Raw genomic sequence first — 24,218 nt, 5'->3', positions numbered from 1 at the left:
AATTTTATCCATTTGTCCCTGGATTTTTGAAACCAAAGCATTTCTTCCTAGGCTAGCACCTACTGATATTCATCTTGAAGCATCCTTTCCTGTCGGGTAAGGTCTGAGGTGACAGTATGATCCAGTTGACGATGAATCCCTCTGATTCTAGCTTCTAGCTGTTGCTTTTTCCTAAAAATGTTTCCAAAGGTTGTTTTATTAAAGAGAATGGATTGGTCCCTCACCTCATCTAATTTGCAAATGGCATCGCCAGGGGTACCCCGCCAAACGTGATCAATAAGGGGAGGGTAATCTGGGTGATTCATCCATGCAGCTTGGAAGTGAAAGGCCTCTTTGCGTTGGCTGGGAGATTTCAGGCAATGAACAAGGATTGGGTTGTGGTCTGAATTATTCGAAACCAGGAGTTTTTCCATCGAATGAGGAAACAACAAAAGCCATTTTGGATTAGCTAAACATCTGTCCAGCTTCTTTCTAATGTGTACTCCATTCTGAATGTTTTTTCTCCAAGTAACATGGCCACCTTTAGTTTCAAAATCTATAAGACCACTAACAAATGCCATATTAGATAGGAGAATAGATCTAAAAAGGTGAAAATTTCCACCTAGAACTTCATTGGGATGCATGACTTCATTAAAATCCCCTAACATGATCCATGGGTTATTGATATGAGAAGATAAACTCGCCAGATAATCCTAGAACATCACTCTAGCATTAGGAATGGGAGATGCGTAGATGGTTGTACAACACCATTTTGTATTCCCCTTCTCAACATTGAATGAGATAGAATATGGTGTAGAGTCTATCCAAGAAAAAGACAATATCATTGTTATTAGAGAGGATTCATATACCTCCTAAGTGGTCGAATACTTCCTGTAAGTAAATCATTTTATACCCCAAAGAGATCCAAAAAACCTCGACCTTAGTAAACAATGTGTTTCATACTAAAGGCAAAGGAAAAGTTGGCAAGTCTTAATGAGATTAAGCACATGAGACTTGTTACTACGACCAATAGCCCCCTAATATTCCATGACAAGATAGAAAAGTTGTGGAAATTCATGGAAAGGAGAGGGTTGATAAATAAGGGTTGACTAAACCCCTACGTTCCAGCTTGTAAGGGAGGGGTGAATGGTTCATGCCCCATGGGTAACACATTTTCCTATGAACTGACGATCATGTCCATGCCCTCGCTATCTTCTTTGTCCTCATTAACAAAAACATAGGAATTGGTAGACACTGGTTGCATGTTGACAGTGGATTTGGCTCCATTGCCTATATCATAAACACTAGGCTTGTTTGTGTCTTTGTTGATGTCATCCTCCGACATTCAAAGGTTCAATATTTTTTTGCCTTTCTTTGGTAAAAGGAATAACATTCTTCATCATCTGAGCCACACCCGCTTCACTCGGATTCAAACTCTGTCGTGGTCGCTTGTTCTTGGCATGTGTTTGCTTGTTGTCTTGGGCCCATGACTTGGTTGACCCAAAAAGGTCGACGGGATAACGTTGCCCTTATTAAAAGAAGATTGCAGATTCTTCTCTCTCTTCATGAAGGGATTATCTTGAGACTGGTGTTGTTGATTCTTTTGGCATTTTGTGCCTTTATTCCTTGTTTTGTGGCACACTATTATCCACTCCCCATATAATGGGTCTTGGTTTTCGTTATTTTACAAATCATTACCAGTAGTTCTTCATCCAAACTCGTCCCACCACTGGCTTAGTGAGATCCACTTCTACACATACCCTAGCAAAACGTCCTCTCCTTACGTCTTTGGTATTTGTATCAACTTTGATTGGTTTGCCTACTGTTGCTGCCATGGCCAAAATGATACTTTCATCATAATAAAAGAGATAAAGACCGGGAAAGCGTATACATACCATGGTTGTATCGATCTTTGCCTCTTGAGAGATCAAATCTGCTGACCAAGCCCTGACAGTAAGGTAATGATCGAAAATCATCCATGGGTCCTCTTGGTTGACCTTGATTCTATCCTCTTCAATATCAAATTTTATCGTGAAGAAACTATTCCCAATATCTAGCATCTCAAAGCCAGCCTTCAGCTTCCACAGTCTTCGTAATTTTTCTCGCATAAAATTGTATCCCAGGCTCTTTCCCAATAGCTTGATGATGCATCCTGCCATGGCTCGCACAACCCTTCAAAGACTGTCTCGTCTATGTGGACCATGGGACACAGAGGATTGCCATTCTCATATTCAATCTTTGCCCAAGTTCTATTTGATTAAATCTAATTTTGTACGAGGAGGAGCCTTCACTTTGTTCTTCATGACAAGATCCCGAAATAGAAACTGGCTGATGAGTATTATTTCCTCCGCCAGATTTCGTTCCGTTCATATATAAGACCGCACATTTCTATTTCTTAATTCTTTCCAATTTGAATATTAGGGTTCTTTTTCCACATTTTTCTTCCTTACCTTTTGCAAGACTTTCCTTTGTTTTTCTTCCGTTACCACGGAAGGCAATGGAACAGATGTTGTTTGAGGAAATTTTGAAAAACAACAGAAAGAATAGGGGATAAGCTTTTAATTAATCACTTATATTCACTGTGATAATCTTTTTCCTAATTCAAGCCATGAACAATTGAAAACGTGTATTCCAGAAATACCATAGACTAGAATCAGCAAACCCTCCCCTCCTCTAAAAACATGCTTCCTTCATTTGTGCCGAAATAGAATTGCTGTCACTTAATCCAGAACCACCATGCATCCTCTCGAACCTCATGATTTTGGATAACATACTAATGGTGATTCTACCAAGGTTGAGTGGACATGAAAGCGCCAATTGGGAGAAGTGGGAAAAAAAAGGGGGAAGGTGACATACCTAATCAAAATGATAGAGTTCAGTTAAAGTGGAGTATCAATTAGAACTCAATTAACAATTAATCTCTCATTAAGCTAATAGATAAAGCCATAAAGGTGATCCTGAGAAAAACGTTGAAATGAAATCATAAATCAAAGAAGTAAACTCAAAACAATCAAAATTTTAATTTTACCTGAAAATTATATATATATAATACTTGATACGTACTCACGAATTTATTTAAAAACTTAAAAAAAACACTAATAAAATCGTGGATACATAATGCTTCAGTTTTAGGATTTCTTAAAATATACACATTTTGCTTAATAATAATTTTTTTAAGTAAAAGATCAAGTGTCTCTCAGTTTATCAAGTGAAAAACTAATCTTATTCATAATACTTAGTTGTCATTGTCTTAAAGAATTTTACCTATAATAAAAATCAAATACAGATTTAACTCCTATTAAATAAATTATTTTTACAGATAAATACATGAAGATTATTTTACATTGCGTTAATCGTTTTGGGTTTCTGAATAATCAATTAAAGATCTTTTATAATTTTATGGAGATGGATAAGATAATGGCTGAGCGGTGTGACTTTGGGAAAAGCTATGAATTATGATGGATTGCATGTAACTATATATATGAACCGCGTAGTTATAAGTTATAACCTCACCGTTGCAAAGCAAGCAGACAGAACAGAACACAAGTGAGGTTAACGCTAATACATAATAAAGAATCTTAATAATAAATTTTTTGGAGTGTATGAGTGAGGGGAGAGTGACGTCATGTCCTGTCGGAGAAGGAGGGCACGTAGGCAGCTCCCATAAATGCAGACAGATTAATTCGTCCGATGTGAAGTCCGTGTCCTAAGTTTTAATTTTTATTTTTATTTTTATGATTCCATATTTTCTGCTCCCAAATTCTTCAACCACATTCACTTCTCCTCCTTCCTCCACAGACACCCCTCTCCTTTTTCCCCTTTCCCACCAACCATATTCTCCCACTCAACTAATCATCATCTTTCTATCTAATTTCCCTTTTCTCCATCACCCTTGCTAAATATAGTACCCATAATTTAATACACCTTTTCTCTTATCTTATCTCCATTCAATTTTTTTATTATTAACAACAATGTAAGTGCCTTACATTTTGCAATAAGAAAAGACACAGGGTGGGAAAAAGGGGTACAGAAATGGGTTATGGTCAGTTAAAGTAAAAAAGTAAATGTCTGAACAAGAATGGTACAGGTGTTAATTATGTAATGGTAAGTATTTGAAATGTTTTTTTTTTGTTTTTTTTCTAAGTGAAACAGCTCTTTTCTTCACACCAGTTATTGATGACCACATCCTCTTCCCATCTCTTATCTTCAAACTACAATAATAACATTATTTTATTAAATAATTATTATTATTATTACTATTACTATTATATATTAAATATATTACATTAAATCCAATATAAATATATACCCAACACAAACAAACACAATCTTACTTAGCTTAGTTATTATATTATCTATATTCTATCATGGTGAAACTCAAACTCTCTTGCCTCACCTCATATATAGAATAATTGAATAGATCTTTAACTCCATTGCTTCATTACTTCAACCTCCACTCAATTTTTCAAAACCCTAGCTAAAAAACACTACCAGTTTTCGAGTAATAATAATTAAAAGAGGAGAATATTTTTTGGTTTTTTTTTTTTCTATTGTTTTAGGGAGGGAAAGTGGAGAGCGATATGGAATTCGACGAGCAAGAGGAGCATGAGGAGGAGGAAATGGTGATGCCGGAGCCGGCGGCGGTATCGGCGCCGCCGAGTTACGACTCGCTCGGGAACTCCGGGGCGATGTCGAAACTTGGCGGCGGCGAGGGGCGGAAGACCGCGCTCGGCGCCGAGGCGGCGGCGGTGCGGTACCGAGAATGCCAGAAGAACCACGCCGTGAGCTTCGGCGGCCACGCCGTCGACGGCTGCTGCGAGTTCATGGCGGCCGGAGAGGACGGCACGCTGGAGGCCGTCATCTGCGCTGCCTGCAACTGCCACCGGAATTTCCACCGCAAGGAGATCGACGGCGAGATTACCTCCTTCCACTACCGTGCACAGCCTCCCCCGCCGCCGATGCACCACCACCACCAATTCTCCCCGTACTACCACCACCGCGTCCCGCAGCACCCCGCCGCCGCTGGCTACCTCCACCACCACCTCACACCTCCGATGTCGCAGCACCGCCCGCTCGCCCTCCCGGCCGCAGCCTCCGGCGGCGGCCTAAGCCGCGAAGAAGAAGACATGTCAAACCCTAGCAGCAGCGGCGGCGGTGGCGGCGGCGGTGGATCCAAAAAACGGTTCCGAACGAAGTTCACGCAGGAACAAAAGGATAAGATGCTCGCATTCGCGGAACAACTAGGGTGGAGAATCCAGAAGCACGATGAATCTGCTGTGGAACAGTTCTGTGCTGAGACCAATGTGAAGCGAAACGTTCTCAAAGTTTGGATGCACAATAACAAGAGCACTCTTGGTAAGAAACCCTAATTTCGCCAATTGTTGTTATAATAGTATAATTCTTTCTCTCGTTCTTTCCGTTCGGTGAGGAAAAAAAATGTAATTTGAAATTTCATTAATGGAGATCAAGCTAGGGTTCTCCCTTTCCTTAATTTTAATTTCTAGTGTTGGCAAGGGATGATGATTAAAGTGCATGATTTGGTTAACATGTACTATTATTGTACATTAATTGCGAATGAATTCTCGGTGATTAGTTTGTCTGTAAAGAGATCGAGACCAAATAAAGACAAGGTAACGAAGTTGATTAAATGGTAGTGTTTTTGCATTGTATAATCATATGTGATGGATGCTTAAGATTCACACACAAGAGATTAGGCCATTTTTAGGTTTAATAAGTTAGATTATTGAACGTGTAAGACATGCAAATGCAAGGGTGATTAAGCTTGCTTTGTATTCGTTAATTCTTGGTTTATGTCTTGATTTTCTGCATTTACTCCTTTTGATCAGCTTTTACTTCCTGGCTCGTATTAACATCTCAAAGTCCCCACCAACCATTTTTGGTCCCGTTTTGGACACATTTATTCTGCTGGCTAAGAAATTCATAAATATTCAAAGAGAGATTGATGATCTTAAGTGAATGAGTGAGTGAGTGAGTGACAGTGATTAGTTAGTGAAGGACTGGGAAGATCGATGGATCTTAATTCAAAGAGAGTATGTTTCAGTTAATTTCTTCTTCTTCCATGTTGGGTTGCTGTTGATGTTTGGCATTTGTGTCCGAAGAAGAAATAATAAAAGAAAAAGTGTTAAAACAAATAATACTGTAGTGAGGTTTCAATTGAATGATGAATGATCCAATCCCATTCGATTCTAGTATAAGTGCAGTGTTGGTTAGTGCGGTGTGAAAAGCGAGAAGAACAAAAAAAAAAAGAATGGGAGTGGGTGGGTATTCACGCGGCAAAATCGTACAGTGTTAGCCTGTCGGGTCATGCACAGATTTTACAGTCTTGCAGGAACAGAAGTGCAGAACCCCCCACACCCTCACTCCCTTTTTTGGATTATCATTACCACTAATACCATCTTTAATCCCCATTGTAAAATATGATTAGGATAAAATAAAACATGTTTTATGTATTTTTTTAAAAGAGTCTATTATTATATCACTATTTTTGTTTAATCTCATTTTTATTCCATTTTTTTTTGTCTCTTTTCATTATCTATCACTGTTTTTCAGTCATATTTTCTTTTCACTCGTACACTCCTAATTCAAGGTTTAGTCATTTACCTTTTGAGAATTGTTTATTCAAGAACTTTTCCGGTTGTACTACTATAATGATAAGGGACATGTTTATAATGTATTTTAATTAATTTTTAATTTTTTTTATTAATTGAAAAATTTATTTGATTTAATAATAAAAAATATTTATTTGACTATTTGATAAATAAATTTTTTAATAACTTTTATCATCTTTTGAATCGATAAACTGCCTTCAAATTTTTTATATTTTTTTATATTTTATTTTTAATATATTTATCTAAATTTTTAGTTATCATTTTTAAATAAATTATAATTTTATTAATTTCTTTTTATTTTATCCTTTTCAATTATTTCAAAAATTAATTTTATTACATATTTATAATTTGTTAAATTAATTTTTAAATTTTAACTATTAATTTTTAATTTTTTATTATCTATTAACTTTTCAACTTTCTTCTAACTTTGAGTTAATTTTTTAAGAATATAAAGGTGTTACACTAAAAATTGTTAACATAACATCCATACAACATTTTTATTTTTCTCTAACATTAAATGAATTACACTATATCTTATCAGGTACTATATCTTTTTCTTTATGTTTTTCTTCATTTTTTTTCCTTTTATGAAAGAACGTGATTTAATTTAATTTTTTATTAGAATTTATTCTTAAAATTTATGTGAGAATTATTACAATTATTTTTAGTTTTACTTTTTTTTGGAAAATCTTTAATTATTTTAATTAATATTTTTACTTAAAAATTTACAAATGGGCTCCATATTGATTTAGGCTTAATTTCATGTGTCTTTTTATGAAAATCAAATGGTTTTGATGAATTTTTTCGTTCATATTTATGAAACCAAATCAAATCAAACTAATTATACTTGTATATTTTACTATAATTTAGTAGTGTTTAGGGTTTAACTTATAGTGGATTCTTATTGTGTGTTTGCATTGGCGTCTGATAGCAGGAGACGTGCGTCTTTCCTAAAGCTATCTATAGTTGTTTCTGCGTCATTTTATAAATTTGATGTGATTTCTTCCAAAGACACGACCTACCCACGCACAACCAAAAACTGGCTTAAAAGATTTTAAGCTATTTTGTTTTATACGTGATACATTTCTAAGAAAATAAAAAAAAAAGGCTATTAAAATTTAGACAAATGTGTTGTTTGTATAATGAAAAGGTTAAATTTTAGTTTACTCAACAAAAGTCCTTAAAATCTGAATAAGAAAGTTTTATTTGAATCTATGCCCAATTTTAAAAAATTTATTGATTTGATTGAAATTACTTTTCCCTTCAAAATTTAACCGAACAAACTTTTGGTGTTTATTAATATTTCTTACTAAGGTGTGAGGGTGATTGTAGATTTCAACAACTGAAGGAAGTTGCCAGGTTAGGTTGTATGAGTTCCAGCTTTTGATTTATGTGATTAGTTCCTCAAATCAAGTTATTAGTGTTCAACTTTAAATAAGCCTTCAAAAAGTTTAAATTAAACAAAAATTGAAACTCTATTCTATTTCCAGTTGAGCGCTTAAGCGTGGTGTAGTATAGATAAATAGTTAATTACACGTAAATTATATGAATTACAAATCTTGATCCATATTTAATTTATTGAGGTTTTGCAGTACTTTCCTGATCTTCAAAATAACAATTCTTAGTTTTGAAAGAGCAACATCCACCTTCTTGTTCAGATCCTCATCATGAACATGGAAGGAGATCCGCACAAGGGTACGGTGATGAACGACATTTCGATTATTGGGAGTGATTCTTCCAGACTTGTTAAGTTTGATTTTTGTTTTAAAAAAATTATCACTTGATTTTTTTTTTTTTGTAATTTGTTCTTGGGATGGGCAATATTGTTGTGAAATTTTTGCTTTGACTCTGGGTTGAAAATGTATTGATCCCTCTTTTCATCTCCTTCAATCTATGTTGTCTAACGGTTGATTAATTTTATCCTCTTAATTTAGTTAAATATCATTTTATTATAGAAGCTTGGATTCCTTAGGGTTCTTGTGAAACAACGATTCTTTCACCGTAGAGAACTTTCATTCCGTTATAGTGGGAGTTCTTCAAAGGATTCTTCTTCCACATAAGAATCTATGCCAAGAACCACGTAACATTAAAGATGGTCTTAGTTATGGTATGCATTGAACATTAATTACTGATGATCTCATAAATAATACTCCAACAAGGTTGGTGCAATGGAGATTAATTCATATTGCTTTATTGACCTAGCTACAACGTAAACACATATACTACTTAATTGCTTTAATTTAATTAATGTTAATACGAAAATAACAACTTCATTCTTGCATCAAATATGTAGGTTAATTAGTTTCTTTTAGAAAGTTAGTTTCTTTTATTCTAAAGGTGCTGAATTGTTTCTTAAAATATTGGATGTATTGGAGGGAGGGGGAGTCCTTTTAGATTAAAAAAAAAGTTGTGGACTGAGAGTATTGTCTCAACAAATACTTAAAACGTATGCTAACATAAAGTTTGTCCAAAAGAAATTCAAGAGTAAGTTGAAACATTGTGGTTAAATATATCTTTAATTATTCAAAAAAAAAATACTCCTATATCTTCAATTATTTGTTTGTTTAATTAACTTACTGTATATTTGGTAGGAAGGAAAGAAAATAAAAAAGAAAGAAAAACACGAGTAATTAATAATACATTTTCTTTTGTTTAATTAAGAAAAAGTAAAAAGAAAAAAAAACTTATAAAAACAAAAAATAATTTTTTTTTTCACTTTCCTTCCCATTCAAATTTCAAATTTTTTCTTTCATCTCCACTCTCTTTCCCCGCATTCCAAACATAGGGTTAGGGAAAATATCCTTTGAAAAAACATAGGAAAAATGAATGCACAGATTACACAGTAAATAATAAATAAATCATCCAAGAGTTAGTTTTGTAGTGAATATTATATAATTGCATATTCAAATTTAATATAAGCTATTCATTTAATTTTGGTGCCAGGCAGTGAATGGACTGCCTTTACTTTAATAAATAAATAAATAATACTTCATCTCTTTCATTATAAGTATTATCTTAGGTTTTTTATACTAATCAAGAAAATAATAAATAGATAAAAGAGAATATATAATAATTTTATAAAATTAATCTTATATCATAATTAATTTATTTATAAATTTTGTTGTCTATCATTAATATTATAAGGGATATAAGTAAAAATAATAATTAATATTACATTAAAAAAATTAAATTTTGAGACAAATTTTTACACAATAATTATAATGATGATAATTATAATGATGAGTAACATTTTTTATAATTATATTGACTTATAAAATAAGGTTTGATCTGACTTAAGATGAGTGAATCAAGTCATAGACCCTTAACGAGTGAGATAAATCTATTTTTATTCCTATAAAGAAGGGAAAGAAATAAATGATGTAATGGAGAATAATATAGAAACAATAAGTGTATGCTTAAAAAATCGTTATGAAAGTTATTGTAGAAATAATGTTACTCGTAAATAAATAAAGATTTGCCCTATCAATTTGTTTTGTTCAAACAAGTTAAGGCGTTAATCGTATCCCCAAGATAGAGTTCATAAAATTATAAGTTTAATTTCTACCAAATCAACAAATTTATCATAATATGTTCAGATTGAACGATTGTATAAAATTTTTTACAATGTCAATAAATAATAATTTTTTTTGTCTAAAACTATATATATGATATCGACTGCAACGAACGTTGTAACCGGCGAGCTTTTAGATTTAGGACACGGACATGGGCTCAACAGGATGCAAAGGATTCGAGGATATCTTGTTTTTTTAATATGTATTTTGTACATATGTGTGCATGACTGCATGGATAGAGAAATATATCTATTTGCTATATATTTTTATATTTATTTGTTATTTTCTATCTAGCTGGTAGAGTTGTGGAGACCTGCATTCTAATTTAATTTTGAAGTCTATCACTTGCCTGTGAAAATTTTGCCTCCATAAGAATCAATTTCGTTAAACAAACTTAATTTCTTTAACTTTCTGCTCCTATTGTTTGTTGGACGAACGTATAATATGGATTATACACTATTTTTGTCCTACCTTAAGACTGTCATATCAATATTTTGGTTAAGCTAATTAATCAAATTGATCAGACACAACGAAAAATGCCTCAAGGTGCATGTTTGTACTCTCGTGGTATTAAATTTGTATGCATGCGGTGCATTCCATTCGCATAAAGTTCCACTAATATTGTGGTGCATTCCACACTATTTTATTGCTTTTGGAATGATCTGTCTTGAAAGTTCAAAGCATGTCACGCTTATGCATATTGATTCGAGCATATTTAATTTTCAGTCCAACTTATTATACATAAATTTTAAGATTAAATCCAATGGTTCATCGTAAACCGAATGCAAAAGAAAAAGTATAGTTGTTTTTACATACTTCATTTTTGTTACTAACTTTTGCAACGGATGCCAAAAAAACATGCACAAACAGATTGAGTTGGTCATACATTCGCTTTCTCTTTCTCTGTTTTCGTTTGATCATTTTTGGGTTTGTGGATTGAATACTAGTGCCACTACTCGAGTTGTAATTGTTAGCATAGTACCATGCTACTACACGAGACGATCAAATCAATACAGAGGTTAGGTTGTGGCTTGCGACATCGTCCACACAATAACATGCATATCTTGATGTATTAGTTGAGACATGACGTTGAAGCTTCTCGTGCATTTATATTTAATTTGCAACCATTAATAAGGGAAAGGGAAATACTACTAGCATTCAAAATCGTTTGGACCTTGTTAAAATGTAAAAAGACAAATTGTAGTAGTAGTATATAGCAGTACTTTTAAAATCGGAGCTTATTAGAGTATTAGACTAGCTCGTCCAAACACTAATTCAAGATTTAATAGTTCAATTGTGAACGAACTGTGGTTAAATCAATAATAACAACAATAATAATATAGAAATATACTTTCATAATTTATAATACTAAAAATAAAAAATAACACACTGTTATATACTATATAGATTCTTAACCTTCAAAATACACACAAAAGACCATATCAAATGCATTATTATATTTAGATTTAAGTTTCAATAATACACACTGATTTTCCAAATTTTGACCAATACGATGGTTCTTCGAAAGATCAGTTCTATGATTTATTTAAACGGAACACCAAATTTTAATTCACCGATTTAATTTCCAGTCAAACGTGTCGGTCCAATTTTTTTTTTTAAAAAAAAAACATGAATTCTTGAGTATACATCTCTTCAATTAGCAAAGAAGTCTTCAATGGTGTCTCACCTACAAAACTTTTCTCATATTCCATGATTGATGAAATAGTAATCAAACCTTAATTATTCTGTGCTGTGCATCATCTATAGAGTTAAGCAATTCCATGGATGCACGTACAGAATAATGATCTGTTGTTGGACTAGTACCTTAATTATTCTATGCTTTATATCGGTTTACTAGAGCTTTTTATCTTTTTATTTTTGGCTTTAAATGCTTCTTTTCTTGCACACCCGTTGATAATTCAATCCGGTGTCTATATCTTTCATCTATTTTTCTGTTCTCTAGTCAAAAGCAATATATACACACGGACGGATCTAAAAAAAATAATGAGGATAAAAGAATATATAGTTTATAATATTTTCTTTAAAAAAATATTATAAACTTTTACAAAATAAATAATCTCATGACAAAATAAATCATATTACCTAAGCTTTTACAAATTATAATTGGATCAAGGTATGTATTTATCTCGTTGACAAATGTATTTAGTATTAGAAGAGAGAAAATGGTAATTTTCAACATTCATTTTAAAAAGTTGTTTTATTAGAACAACGCCTTTTTTCTGGGGACAGATTAAAATTATTTTGATAATGACAAAGGGTATTAAAAAATTTTAAGTCCTAGTTACTTGATGTGTTTTGCAAGACATAAGTGTTTTAGGACCGAAAGCGGCCATAAAATATACTTTACTTAGAATTATAAGCGTCCTATATCTTCTTAACATAATTTGTCCAATATTTTTTTATATAAGCCTCCATAAATTGAAACAACCATACGGTTTATATATATATATATAAAGAGTCCAGATCCTCTTAGTATCATAATTTTTATTACAAACTTTCTTTCCTATATCTTTGGACGAAGTTATTTATGAGCTGAAACCTTAAAATGTTTTCTTGAAAATCGACTAAGTGTTTCCAACGTTTATTTCTCATTTTGTCTTTTCGAATGTTTGTAGCATTTTTTGTGAAACAAGTATAATTTTGATATAGATTGACTCTCATATTTGGTACACGCTAATTAAAGAGAAAAGCAAGCCAACTTATAAATAAATAAATAAAAAAGTACCTAAGTAGCATAACAAAAAGAAAAGAAAAGAATGTGTCTTACGTGTGTTAGCAAGGAGAAACTCCTTTTTTGTATAAATTGTTGTAACTGTTGTTGACGGCATCCGAGTTTCTCTCCTCAACTTTACATGATATGATATTCAAGCATTTATTGCATTTTTGTTTTCCAATTACATGTGTGATTTAATGTCCCTTGATTATTGATGTTACAAAGATTCACATTTTATGGTATTTTATATAATAATACCTCATTTGATTTTCTTGTATTGAAATAATTGAGAATTTATAACGGGGGTTGAATATGTTCTTTAAAAGTTTATCAATTATTTCTTGGATTCAATTAAAACCAATACTCCTTTATAAATTAAGATTTTTTTAAAGACTTGTTAAAGAAAGATCAACAACACATAAGATCAATATATTCAAAAACATTAGAAATTAGAGTTTTATGACCCACACATATCAATTCCAATATATGAACAAGATAAATTCACAAAACTATGTTTTAGAGAAAGAGAAACCCACACACAAAACTCATTCTAGTTCAGTCTTCAAGAGAATCTACATCCGGTTGTTTTATAATTCCTTAAAATTTTCACTATTGGAGAATCAAGTACAAACACCATACACATGCAATTCTCTAAAATTATACTTTTTCCTTGAATCCTATAGGAGAAAGCCAAAACCATGTTGAACCCTACAGCAAGAAATTGTTATAGTTGAAACCCTATCAACTGAGAAAACCATTGGTAACTCTAACCAAGATTAAGAAAGTAGAAAGAAATTAGAATTGAATTGAATACACTTGATGTGTAGATCACAACATCTTCTATCTCTTCCGTGGATTATCTTCTCATGATAAAGAATGAAAGAATCTTGATCAACTTGAATCTCTTGAAGGAATGCAGATTAATTCTCTTAGATGACTCTTAGAATGCCTTTTCTAAAAAATGAAATCTCATCAAGGTCACTAATGAGAAAAAACAAGTGAGGGCATTTATAATTTTAACAGTTAAAATTGATTTAATCGATTATCAAATATGCTAATCGATTAATTCGTTCATATTCCTCTTCGTTCTACATTTCCAGAAATGTGGTAATCGATTACAAAATATGATAATTGATTATCTTATTTCACAAATAGCTTCTCAAGCTTTGTAGCTATGGAATAATCGATTATCAAATGTGATAATTGATTATTTTGATACACAAAGATCTCCCAAAGTTTTCAAACGCAATCTAATCAATTACTAAATGTGATAATCAATTATCTTGAGCCACAAAGTTTTCCTTCTACTTGAACTAGCTTATGTAATCGATTATTGAAACTGATAATCGATTAATTCGATAAAACTTGCCAAATTTCAAGTAGAAGTGAGTTTTGTTGCTTGTTTTGACACTTAGTAATTGATTGCTAACTTTGTGATCGATTACCCTGTGTTGAACTCATTGCTTCAAATAAACTTTGAGATCAATTCATTAATCTACTATGTTTGATTCCTACTAAGCATAGATATAAGAAAACTAAGATTAAATCATCCATCAAGCTTAGTCTAAAAACATCCAATACAAATACCACATCTTTTAAAACTTGTTTGGCATTGTAAAATGATTAAAACAAAAACCTTAGACTAATCTTCACTGGTAAAAACCCTTCATAGGTAGTCATTTCCGAAACATCAACAATCTATTTTGATTGCTTTCAAGATCAATGATTATAACACAAACTAATACGAGACTTTTCAATATGCTATTTTTTCACTCACACGTTTTTCGAAAAAAAAATTCAAAAGCTCACACTTTCCATAATTGTTCTAAGTCAAATATGTTTAACTATGGAGTTCTTGAGAAATAGATTATCGAAAAGTAAATATATCTTGTTAGTATAAATATTATTAATTCATTTCTTTAAGTCATTCTCAATTATACGATCTCATACCTGCATAGTTTCTCGATTCATCTCATTCTAGTGTGATTCGTTTGGGATGTTACATGTGACACATTTCTTGCAATTTTCACCTTATTTATGCCCCATTTTGGTCTAAATATTAGTTATGTTCTATAGTTTTCATGTATGTGAATCTAACACGATAAGCTTCACGCCTTAATCAATTAAAAAAAATATTCAGAATCATGTTTCAAAATTGAAATAATCAGGGTTACTTAAGTGATTATTTTATAATTTTTAATAGATAAATGACTAAATTATAAGTTAAAAATAAAGTTAAAGAACCAAATGAGTAATTTAATCAAATAATTGTGATGTTTGAAAACACTCACAAGACTTATATATTTTAATTTTGATAATTCATTAAGATATAATGGATAATATTAATTCTTCTCACTTTTGCATTAAAACATTCTCACTAAATATTTCATCTTCTCTTTTTCACATAAAAAGCAAAAACTCGCTAGATAGAGAGAGAGGACTTAAATTTGTGTTTGATAAAATTTACTGTGAAGCTTATTAAAATATTTATAAAAATCATAAATCATTTTAACAAGCTTAACAAAATACATACTCATTATTACTATAATCAAATAAGTTTCATACAAACTCCTTTAAGCACCCTCTGAAATTGTAATTTTACTTTCCCTAAGGCAAAGATCATAATACGTCGCAAACTACCGTGTCTCACCATCCAACATTTTGAATTTCTGTATACATAGAACATTATCTACAAAATCAACTGCAAACCTTCTTTCTTGGTTCAGTGGACTAGACACCAGATTTGGTGCAAGTTCCTTTAAGTTTGGTTGTTGTTATGGAGACAGGGTTGCTGGGTTGATTAGTAACGAGTTCAGAGATGGGGCATCCCGGGCCCTACTTGCACCAAAATGCTAATCATCAATGCGGTACAGAAGATGGGCCTCAAGAAGGTTTGATCCTATCATATTCTGATCAAATTGTTAGGCCCACGATGTCAAGGCCATTAAATAAATCTCCCCCTCATGGGCCAGGCTTCTTCTGAAAAACTAAGTAGGGACCATAAAAGCAAGCCCTCACAAAACCCTTGCTCGGTCTAGAGAACAAAAAACTTTTTCCTTCACTGTCTCCCTGAAGGATACACCCAACCTTCTTAATTATGGTGGAATGAAAGAAATGGCTAATTGTTAGTAGATTGCAAATTTTGTTGTGGTGTATTTGTTGTTTTGATGTTACAAGTTTGGTCATTGTCTCATCCTTGTTTAATAAATCTGTATGTCTTCAATTTAACTATAGATGAAATGAGATAAAAGAATATGAGAAACTAAGGAAAGAAAAGGAAAGTGTAAAAACAAAGTTGGGTTCTTTGGCTTTCATCCACCATTGAATGTCAGATCCTTTGCCCAAATCATTTAATAATATCCATCCATTTTTATTTTTATTTTTTGCATTTATCCAAGCCTATATATTAGTCTGTGTATGCGTGTGTTAGACTTAGAGAAGGTGGAAAACAAAATTAGATTGAACCGACCTAGGTTTGATCAGAAAATTATTGAATTAGTCCATTGTTTATTTAAAAAATATTTAAATATATTTTTAGTCTTTTTAAAATTAGTGAATTTTAATTTTAGTCCTTATAAAAAAAATTCTTTAATTTTTAACCCTTAAAAGTTTCTATTTTTCCCCTACTATTATGGGGAACTCATTAATTGTTTTTGTGTTTAAGTTTATATAAATTTTAAAATTATTTGACACTTCATTCAATAAACTTGTATAGTGTAAATTTTTTTAATGAAATATAAGTAAATATTAACTATAAGATTGCATAACTACAAATATTATAATTATCTAAAATTTAGTATGCATCATTGTTGAGTTACTATAAAATATTCAGCCGTGAAATTACAAAATTTAAAATATATGAAGAGTTAATGAAAGGATAACTTTACTAAGGATTTGTGCGTGTTTAGTGCGACGTCACGTCAATTTTAACTTGAGTCTGATAACCATGTTAAATGCAAAATTAAAAGGAATAGTTTCAACTTTTCATGTTATTTACGTGCGTTCAGTCTTTAGAACGCAAAATTAAACATATTGTTACTTTTGAAATGAGTTGATCTTTAAAGTTATTTCATTTGATAATTATATATTTGTATATATTAAATTTTGTTAATTAGTCGTTAAATATTGTTAGTAACTCAAGGATCATGTATATCAAAATTTAGATAAATCTAACATTTATAGCTATGTAATAATCTTATATTTAAGATTTACTTAAATTTTGGGGGGGAAATATTAAATTTTAAATTGAATTTACTTAATAAAATATTAAATAATTATGAAATTTTATATAAATATGTAAACTTGATTTACTTTTTAAGAATTTTAATTCAATGGTACTTTTTAAGAATTTTAATTCAATGATTGAATTAATAAAAATTAAACTTATAGAGAGATTTATTGTCTCTGATTTCCGCTTTTGCTGTGAATGATGTAAACTTTTCGGTTGGTCTGATAGCAACGATGTGGTGACTTTGGCGTGATGATGTTAAGGTGGTTTGGATTCGTAAGGGGAGCTTGATAGTGGCTTTGGGTTAAATTGATGGTGGTTAAAAAGACCATAAAAATGAAGTGGGTTTTGATCTTCAGTTCTCAGAAAGGGAGGGTTAATATTGGTTTAGCCAACCCTAATCAAAATAAAAATAAAAACTAATAAAAACTTTTTTGGTAATGATTACAGTTTACACCAAAAGATGGTGGTTACTAAGTTTTTTTTTTTTTTTTGTCTTTTTGAAGAGTTTAACAGATGTGTTCTTTCAGAATAAAAGTTTTTACGTTATTAATCAATCAGAAATAGTTTATTTGTATGATATTTTATGACATAAATACTCTATATGAAACCTTTCAACTGAAATTGATTAAACACTCTTTGTCAAATACTTATCAACGATGAATTTTAAGTAAATAAATGCGATTTACATTCAACATTTGCAAGATTGCTAAGGAATGCAGCAGACCTCTGATCTATAGATTTAATTAAACTACTAAACCATTTTGGTTCCCTTTTATGTAGCCTTTCTTTTTATAGGCCTTTTATGTAGCCTTATGTACCTTATATTAATTGAATGCGAATAATTCCTTTACCATACCTTCAGCAATTGAAATGAAAATATTTTCAAACACATATTCACAATTAAGACATTAAAACTTTAGAAGCGATTTGTCAGTTTTATTGAACTCACACTAACAATACCAAATATCAATTTCACAAAACTGAAAATGCGTTACACCAATGTTGGCTCATTTCCTTAATGTCATTTCTTTTAAAGAGAAAGTGAATAAGAATCATGAGTAGCACAGTTTGCTTCTAAAGAAAGGAATGTATTACATCATGATATGGCTACCTAACACACAACAAATGCAAAGCTAACACACAACATCGAGTTAGTTAAAATTTAAAATTGCAGCTTGACAAACAAAGCACACGGCAATTAAACTCTTTCATAATCATGGATGAAAGCCCAGAAAAGAGATCTGGATTACATAATTGTAATCACCATGTCAACATAATTTGTATTCTCAATTTCGTACTTACTGTTTAATTACAATAATTTTATCTGAGGTGTCCAAATAATATCCGACATGATTATAGATCTGATTCGATATCACACCCATTTAAAAGTTTCCATATTTCTTAGAAATTTATGAAAGAAAACATGAAACAATTTTACATTACAAGAGCATCAATTAATTTTCACCTGATTTATTTATTTTTCCTGATCCAAAGTCTAATTGTATTTGTACCGATAAACTTGTGCATGCGGATCGGATTGTTGGTTTGGGTTTAGTTTTCTTTCTTGGGTTAGCAAACACTTTGCAGTCAAAAATTTCTAGGGAGTTGCTACTGTCATTATCACTTTTGTTATTGGCACTACCAAGCCATGACAAAGACAATTTTGCCCTTCTAAGTTTTTTCTATACCCCAACGCTTTCTATCACGTTTCCATCAGTTCACTCTTTCTCTTTCATGACACTCAACTCTTCCCCTTTCCATATATCTTCTCCTCTCTCTTGCCAGACCAACCTAAGATAAAGGTGTGATTCCATTTTTTTTTTAAAAAAATTGCAACACATAATGGAATCATGATTTCATTGTTGTCTGAATTTTGACACACTATGAAATCATCGTTGTGTGTCAAATCCAGACAACAGTGAAATCATGATTTTGTGGGTCAAAAACCTAACAACAATGATTCTATTGTTGGTTTTTTTTTTCTTTTCTCTGTTGGAATTTCTTATCATATTTCCAAATTTTCCTTAATGGTTCTTTGTAGAGTATACATGGATTGGAATACATTTATTTTTTTTCATGAAGTTATTATGTGTTCTGTCAGTCCGTGTTTTGTCAGTCCGCACTACTGTGAAATCTATCAGCAGGTGTACTGAGTCACAAGTAATATAAAATGGTAAAAACCGAGTATCAATCACAGGGAGTTTGTTTCATTCAGAAAAGTGTTCATTCAATAGGTAGACATTTGTATAAAACCATGAAATAGAAATAAGCAAAGATATTTTATGTAATCCTAAAATTAACTACCTAAATGTGAGAGATAAACAAATGATTAAAACGTTGGGTCCGTCTACTGAGTAACTTGATGTAATTAAATGTGTTTCTCTATCTAAGGTTGTTTTTGTGTTCTATGCCGAGGACAATTATCCTAAACCATAATTCCTTGCATGAATGGGCTAATTCTATTTAAACTTCGTTCTCGGATCCCTCGTCGAACTTAGCCAAAATGAATTGCATTAAGATCACAACATATTAAAAACTAAAATCCTTGCACTCCGTGTCCAGACGTATAGTTCTCTAGCCCGCCCTATCAAGTTCTAAGGGTTTAAAACACTTTCCAATGCTAAAAATCCAAACTTTACACACACATGGGTGATCAATCCACAAGCATGTAATAATTAAATGCATATAGAAGCAATGAACGCATAAAAACAACTTTAAATAAATAGTAAAAAGTTGTTTACATCAAGGCTCAGCAAAAATTCCCAACAAAAGCTTTAGCCTTCCCTCGCAAGTTATCACCTTTCAGCTACAATAGGGGTTTTTGGAAGCAAAATTCAGATTACACAGTGGTGGGGATGTCTCCTCCACCTCTAGGAACCTACAGATCACTCTAAAACCTAGAATCCTCTTGAAAGCTGAGGTTTTTGGTGTCCCCTTATCCTGTTTTTCCTTTCTGTGTCTCTCACGTATATGCTCTGTGTGTTTTCTGCCAAAACTCTACAAAAAAAAGTTCTCTCCTTGCTCGCCAACTTCAGCTTTTAAGGGTTTTATATCCTCGAAGACTCGCTTAGCGTCATTTTCGCACTAAGCGCAAGTTAGTGATTTTTGGCTTAGCAAGCCAGGCGAGGTAAGCGCCAGAAGAGACAAATGACTCGCTGGGCGCGTGCATGCGTGGCAAATTCTTTTCCAAATTCTCCTAACTCGTTTAGCAGATGTTCTCGCTAAGCGTATATGTCTCGCTTAGCGAGGTACCAGCTACTGCAGCCTCCTATTTCTTCATCTTTTTACCTGAAACTGAAGTTGAACCACATTAATTCACAATGAAAGAAGTATCTACTGAGCACAAATTAAACTAAACATAAAAATATGTACAAACCTACAAAAAGAACCATAAATTGGGGAAAAGACATAAATTTCATAAAGTTTTTCAATAAAAAAGTTAGTCGTAAATGACGACTAACATTATGCCACATGGTTTTGGAAACATGATTGATGATAGCCAAAATGATTTTTACCATCCCAATCAAGTAAATGAAATACACACATATGACATTGGTTTGGAAAATCAACATGAAGATCTTGACAATGGATTAGATATAGACCCTCCCAACCTATTACCCTGACTTTTCGAATCATTTCATGACTGATGAGGTATGTTGACGATTAATTTTATATTTTTATCTTTTTGTATGCATATGTTGTATAAGTGAAGAAAAATATTTTGTGTTGGGCTCGAGATTTAGAAAAGAGTCTTGGATTTGTTATTGTCATTCATAGGTCAGAAAATGGGAGGAAAATTTATGTTGTACTGGGTTGTAAAAGTACAAACAGTACAAAGATAAGTTAGTCTGCAAAAGCACTAGAACCAGAAAATGTGAAAGTCCATTTAAATTAAAAGTGAAGTTTGTCAAAGAGGTAGGTTGAAATTTTTTTTGTAGTTTGTGATTTTCATAACCACAAAGTCAGTGAAACATTGTGATGAAAAAACTATGCTTAGCCAAATGACTAAAAACATGGTGAAACCTAGTCAAATTTTGTTGACAATCAAATATCAAGATTAGAAAAATGTCACCACCATCAAGACTATATACAATGAATGACAAAGATATCATCGCAAAAAAAGGTATCCAAGAACAAAGGTACAACATCTGATGAAGTTAATAGAACGCCATCAATATGTATATTGGTTCAGAAAAGTGGACACTCAAGATGTTGTTGAAGATATAATGTGCTCTCAACCAGATTTCATCAAGCTATTAAATTCATTTTCAACAGTGTTAATTTGTGATACTACTTACAAGACAAACAAATATTATCTTCCGTTGTTGGAGATTATTAGTGTGACTTCAAGACAAATGACTTTTTCATTGCCTTTGCTTATTTACAATTTGAGAGGACAGACAATTTTGAATGGGCTTTAAATAAGGTCAAATGATTGTTTATGAAGGATAATGAGTTGCCTTAGGTGATTGTCACTAACAAACATCTTGCTTTGATGAATGCATTAGAGGTTGTCTTCCCTTCTTCAACCAACTTGTTAAGTGAATTCCATATTTCTAAGAATGTCAAAGCAAAATGTAAGATGCCCGTGACAAAGGCAGAAGACTGGGAGACTATGATGGATACTTGGGCAAGCTTGGTGAGTTCAACTGATGAAGAAATGTATAAGCAATGGTTGAAAAGCTTTACAAACATGTGTGCACATTATCCGACATTTCAGGAGTATGTTTATTATACATGGTTGATGCATCATAGGGAGAGATATGTACAAGCATGGACCGATCATGTTCTGCATGTTGTAAACACAACAACTAATAGGTATATTTTTTTAATTACTTGTTTCACATTTTGTTTGTTATGTATCTTTTGTTTGGCATTATACTATAATGCTTTACAAAGTTGAAGGTGCATATACAAGACTGAAGAGATTGTTTTGCGATAGTATGAAAGATTGGTGTACTTGTTGTGATGCAATAAATAACATGCTTATATTGCAACATACAGAACTTAAGGCGTTATTCTAGAAAAGCATCAACGTGATTTACCACAAGTTTAATACACCATTTAACAAGAGACCACATGGCTTTGTTTCAACACAAGCACAAAGTTTAATCTTTAATGAGTTAAAGCGCTCTATCATCGTTGGTGTTGACAATTTTTTTGTGCCCGCACGCTCAAAACTACTCACATTCTACCGTGTGTCTGTGTACTTGCTAGGTATAGCCATATCAGTGACTCAATACCCTTATCGTCCATTCATGTGCATTGAAAGTTGTTATCCATTAGTGGTACAAATGACACAGGTGATTCTTGGGGGGACTTAACTCTCACACATGAGGTTGATGCATTATTAAAGAGATTTTCACAACTTGATTGGATGAGAAAATGACCTTGAAGAATAAGGTTTGTGTACTTGCATTTTTGGATACCACTTCAATGTGTCTCCCTCCAAAGTAGGTAAAAACAAAGGATGCACCAAAATTTGTGAAATCTACTAAACATGAACCTTCAATGTAGGAGCGAGCGATTAAATGAACACGATGATTAATAGCTTGGGAAATCCAATTGTTGCTCGCAAAGATATCAATAACAAAAGGCGAACATAAAAAGGTCTTTTATATGGATAAATTTCTCAATCCATTGCAATAGTACATCCTAAAAATTGTTGATGTGAGGCCTAATGGAAATTATGGTTACAAGGCAATTGTAGCTTTTACTAGATCAGGGTGAAGAATCGTGCGCTCTAGTTTGACAAGACTTGATTTAAAAACTTCAAACATGAAATTCTCAATATGTTGAGTTGTTTGGCACACAAGACAGACAAGTTAAATTATTAGACTCATTATATATTCATCATGGCCCAACAACATTCGTTGACAAGTGGATGACCATTTCTGACATGGGCTATGTCATTGTTAGCTAGTAAAATGTTGTTTTGATTTCCTTATCTATGCTCCAAAGTTGAACTTTCTTTCCACTCAAGAGTTCAACACTATGTGAGGCACATCAATGCCTTATTGCAATTGGCTTTTTAACAAAAATCACTTTCTGCGAGTATACAACATCTGCATTAAAGACTTTTTAATATTGTAACCATTAATTGATTTGTTCACTAACTCTACTATACCTTTTTTCTGTTATAATATAGGTGTATTTGAAATATGATTGTCCCCTATCTCCTATTGCATCACAATGGCATACATACTGTGCATGTGAAACTCGTTCATTATAAAAACTATATATGCGACACATCCAAGTATTTAAATCATTGATGCTTCATTCAATTATAGGATCTCAATATGTAGTAGACACCACTGAGGATTAGTTTTAGTTAACTTATCTCGTATTAAGTATTGTTATGTGTATTCATTTGACACTTGCTAATGTTTTTATTTGTTTAATGTAGACTATAAGGTTTTTTATTAATGCAAGTCATGCATATTGTGTTGCAAGTCAGGTTGAAGTCCTTAAACATTTAAATATTATGGATGACAAAAAAACAATAAAGGAATATACATTTTCATCATTATTTTTTTTTCTCATTCATATTTACAAAACATAAACATGTTTCAGTTGTGCGAGTGTACAACAAAAATATATTTCCATTTTGTGAAATGAATTAAAAAATACTAATGGAAACACGATTCCGTTTCACAATTATACAAATCAACAATAGAATCATGTTTTTGTTGTGTATATGGAGGTGGACAAAAAACAGACCAACGAAGACACAATTTCATTTTGTAAATATCCAAATGAACAATAAAAATGTGTTTTCATCACATAAATAAGGGGTGGAAAAAGAAATAATAACGAAAACACGATTTTGTTGTTCAAGTGAGTAACGTTACAATTTTGTTGTTCACTTGAACAACGGAATTGTGTTTCCGTTGTTATTTTTTCTCACCCCCCATTAATAACAAAAACATATTTATGTTGTGTTTTTGTCCAAGGAGCACTTTTGGAATATAGCTAAAAGGCACCTACATGGACAGTACAATAGCAAAAGTGGTAGTACCAATAGCAATGTCCAAGTTTCTAAGGCACATTAGAATCCCTATCCCTCCATGGGC

At 32.1% G+C, this 24,218-nt stretch overlaps 2 protein-coding genes across 2 annotated transcripts; one reads left to right on the top strand and one right to left on the bottom strand.

Annotated features, from left to right (window-relative positions):
• Positions 1 to 59: 59 nt before the first annotated feature.
• Positions 60 to 560, bottom strand: LOC114384146. The gene has a single exon (XM_028343807.1). It carries the CDS (start codon positions 558 to 560, stop codon positions 60 to 62), a length of 501 nt encoding a protein of 166 aa, XP_028199608.1.
• A 3,755-nt stretch (positions 561 to 4,315) lies between these two features.
• LOC114384313 (zinc-finger homeodomain protein 2) lies at positions 4,316 to 5,627 on the top strand. The gene has a single exon (XM_028343978.1). The coding sequence runs from the start codon at positions 4,560 to 4,562 to the stop codon at positions 5,346 to 5,348; it is 789 nt and encodes a 262-aa protein (XP_028199779.1). The 5' UTR covers positions 4,316 to 4,559; the 3' UTR covers positions 5,349 to 5,627.
• Positions 5,628 to 24,218: the final 18,591 nt, after the last annotated feature.

This window comes from Glycine soja, chromosome 14, assembly GCF_004193775.1.
Source record: "Glycine soja cultivar W05 chromosome 14, ASM419377v2, whole genome shotgun sequence".
In the NCBI taxonomy this organism is placed as follows: domain Eukaryota; kingdom Viridiplantae; phylum Streptophyta; class Magnoliopsida; order Fabales; family Fabaceae; genus Glycine; species Glycine soja.
Note: the sequence above shows the minus strand (reverse complement) of the source record. Positions and strands in the feature narration are given on the sequence as shown.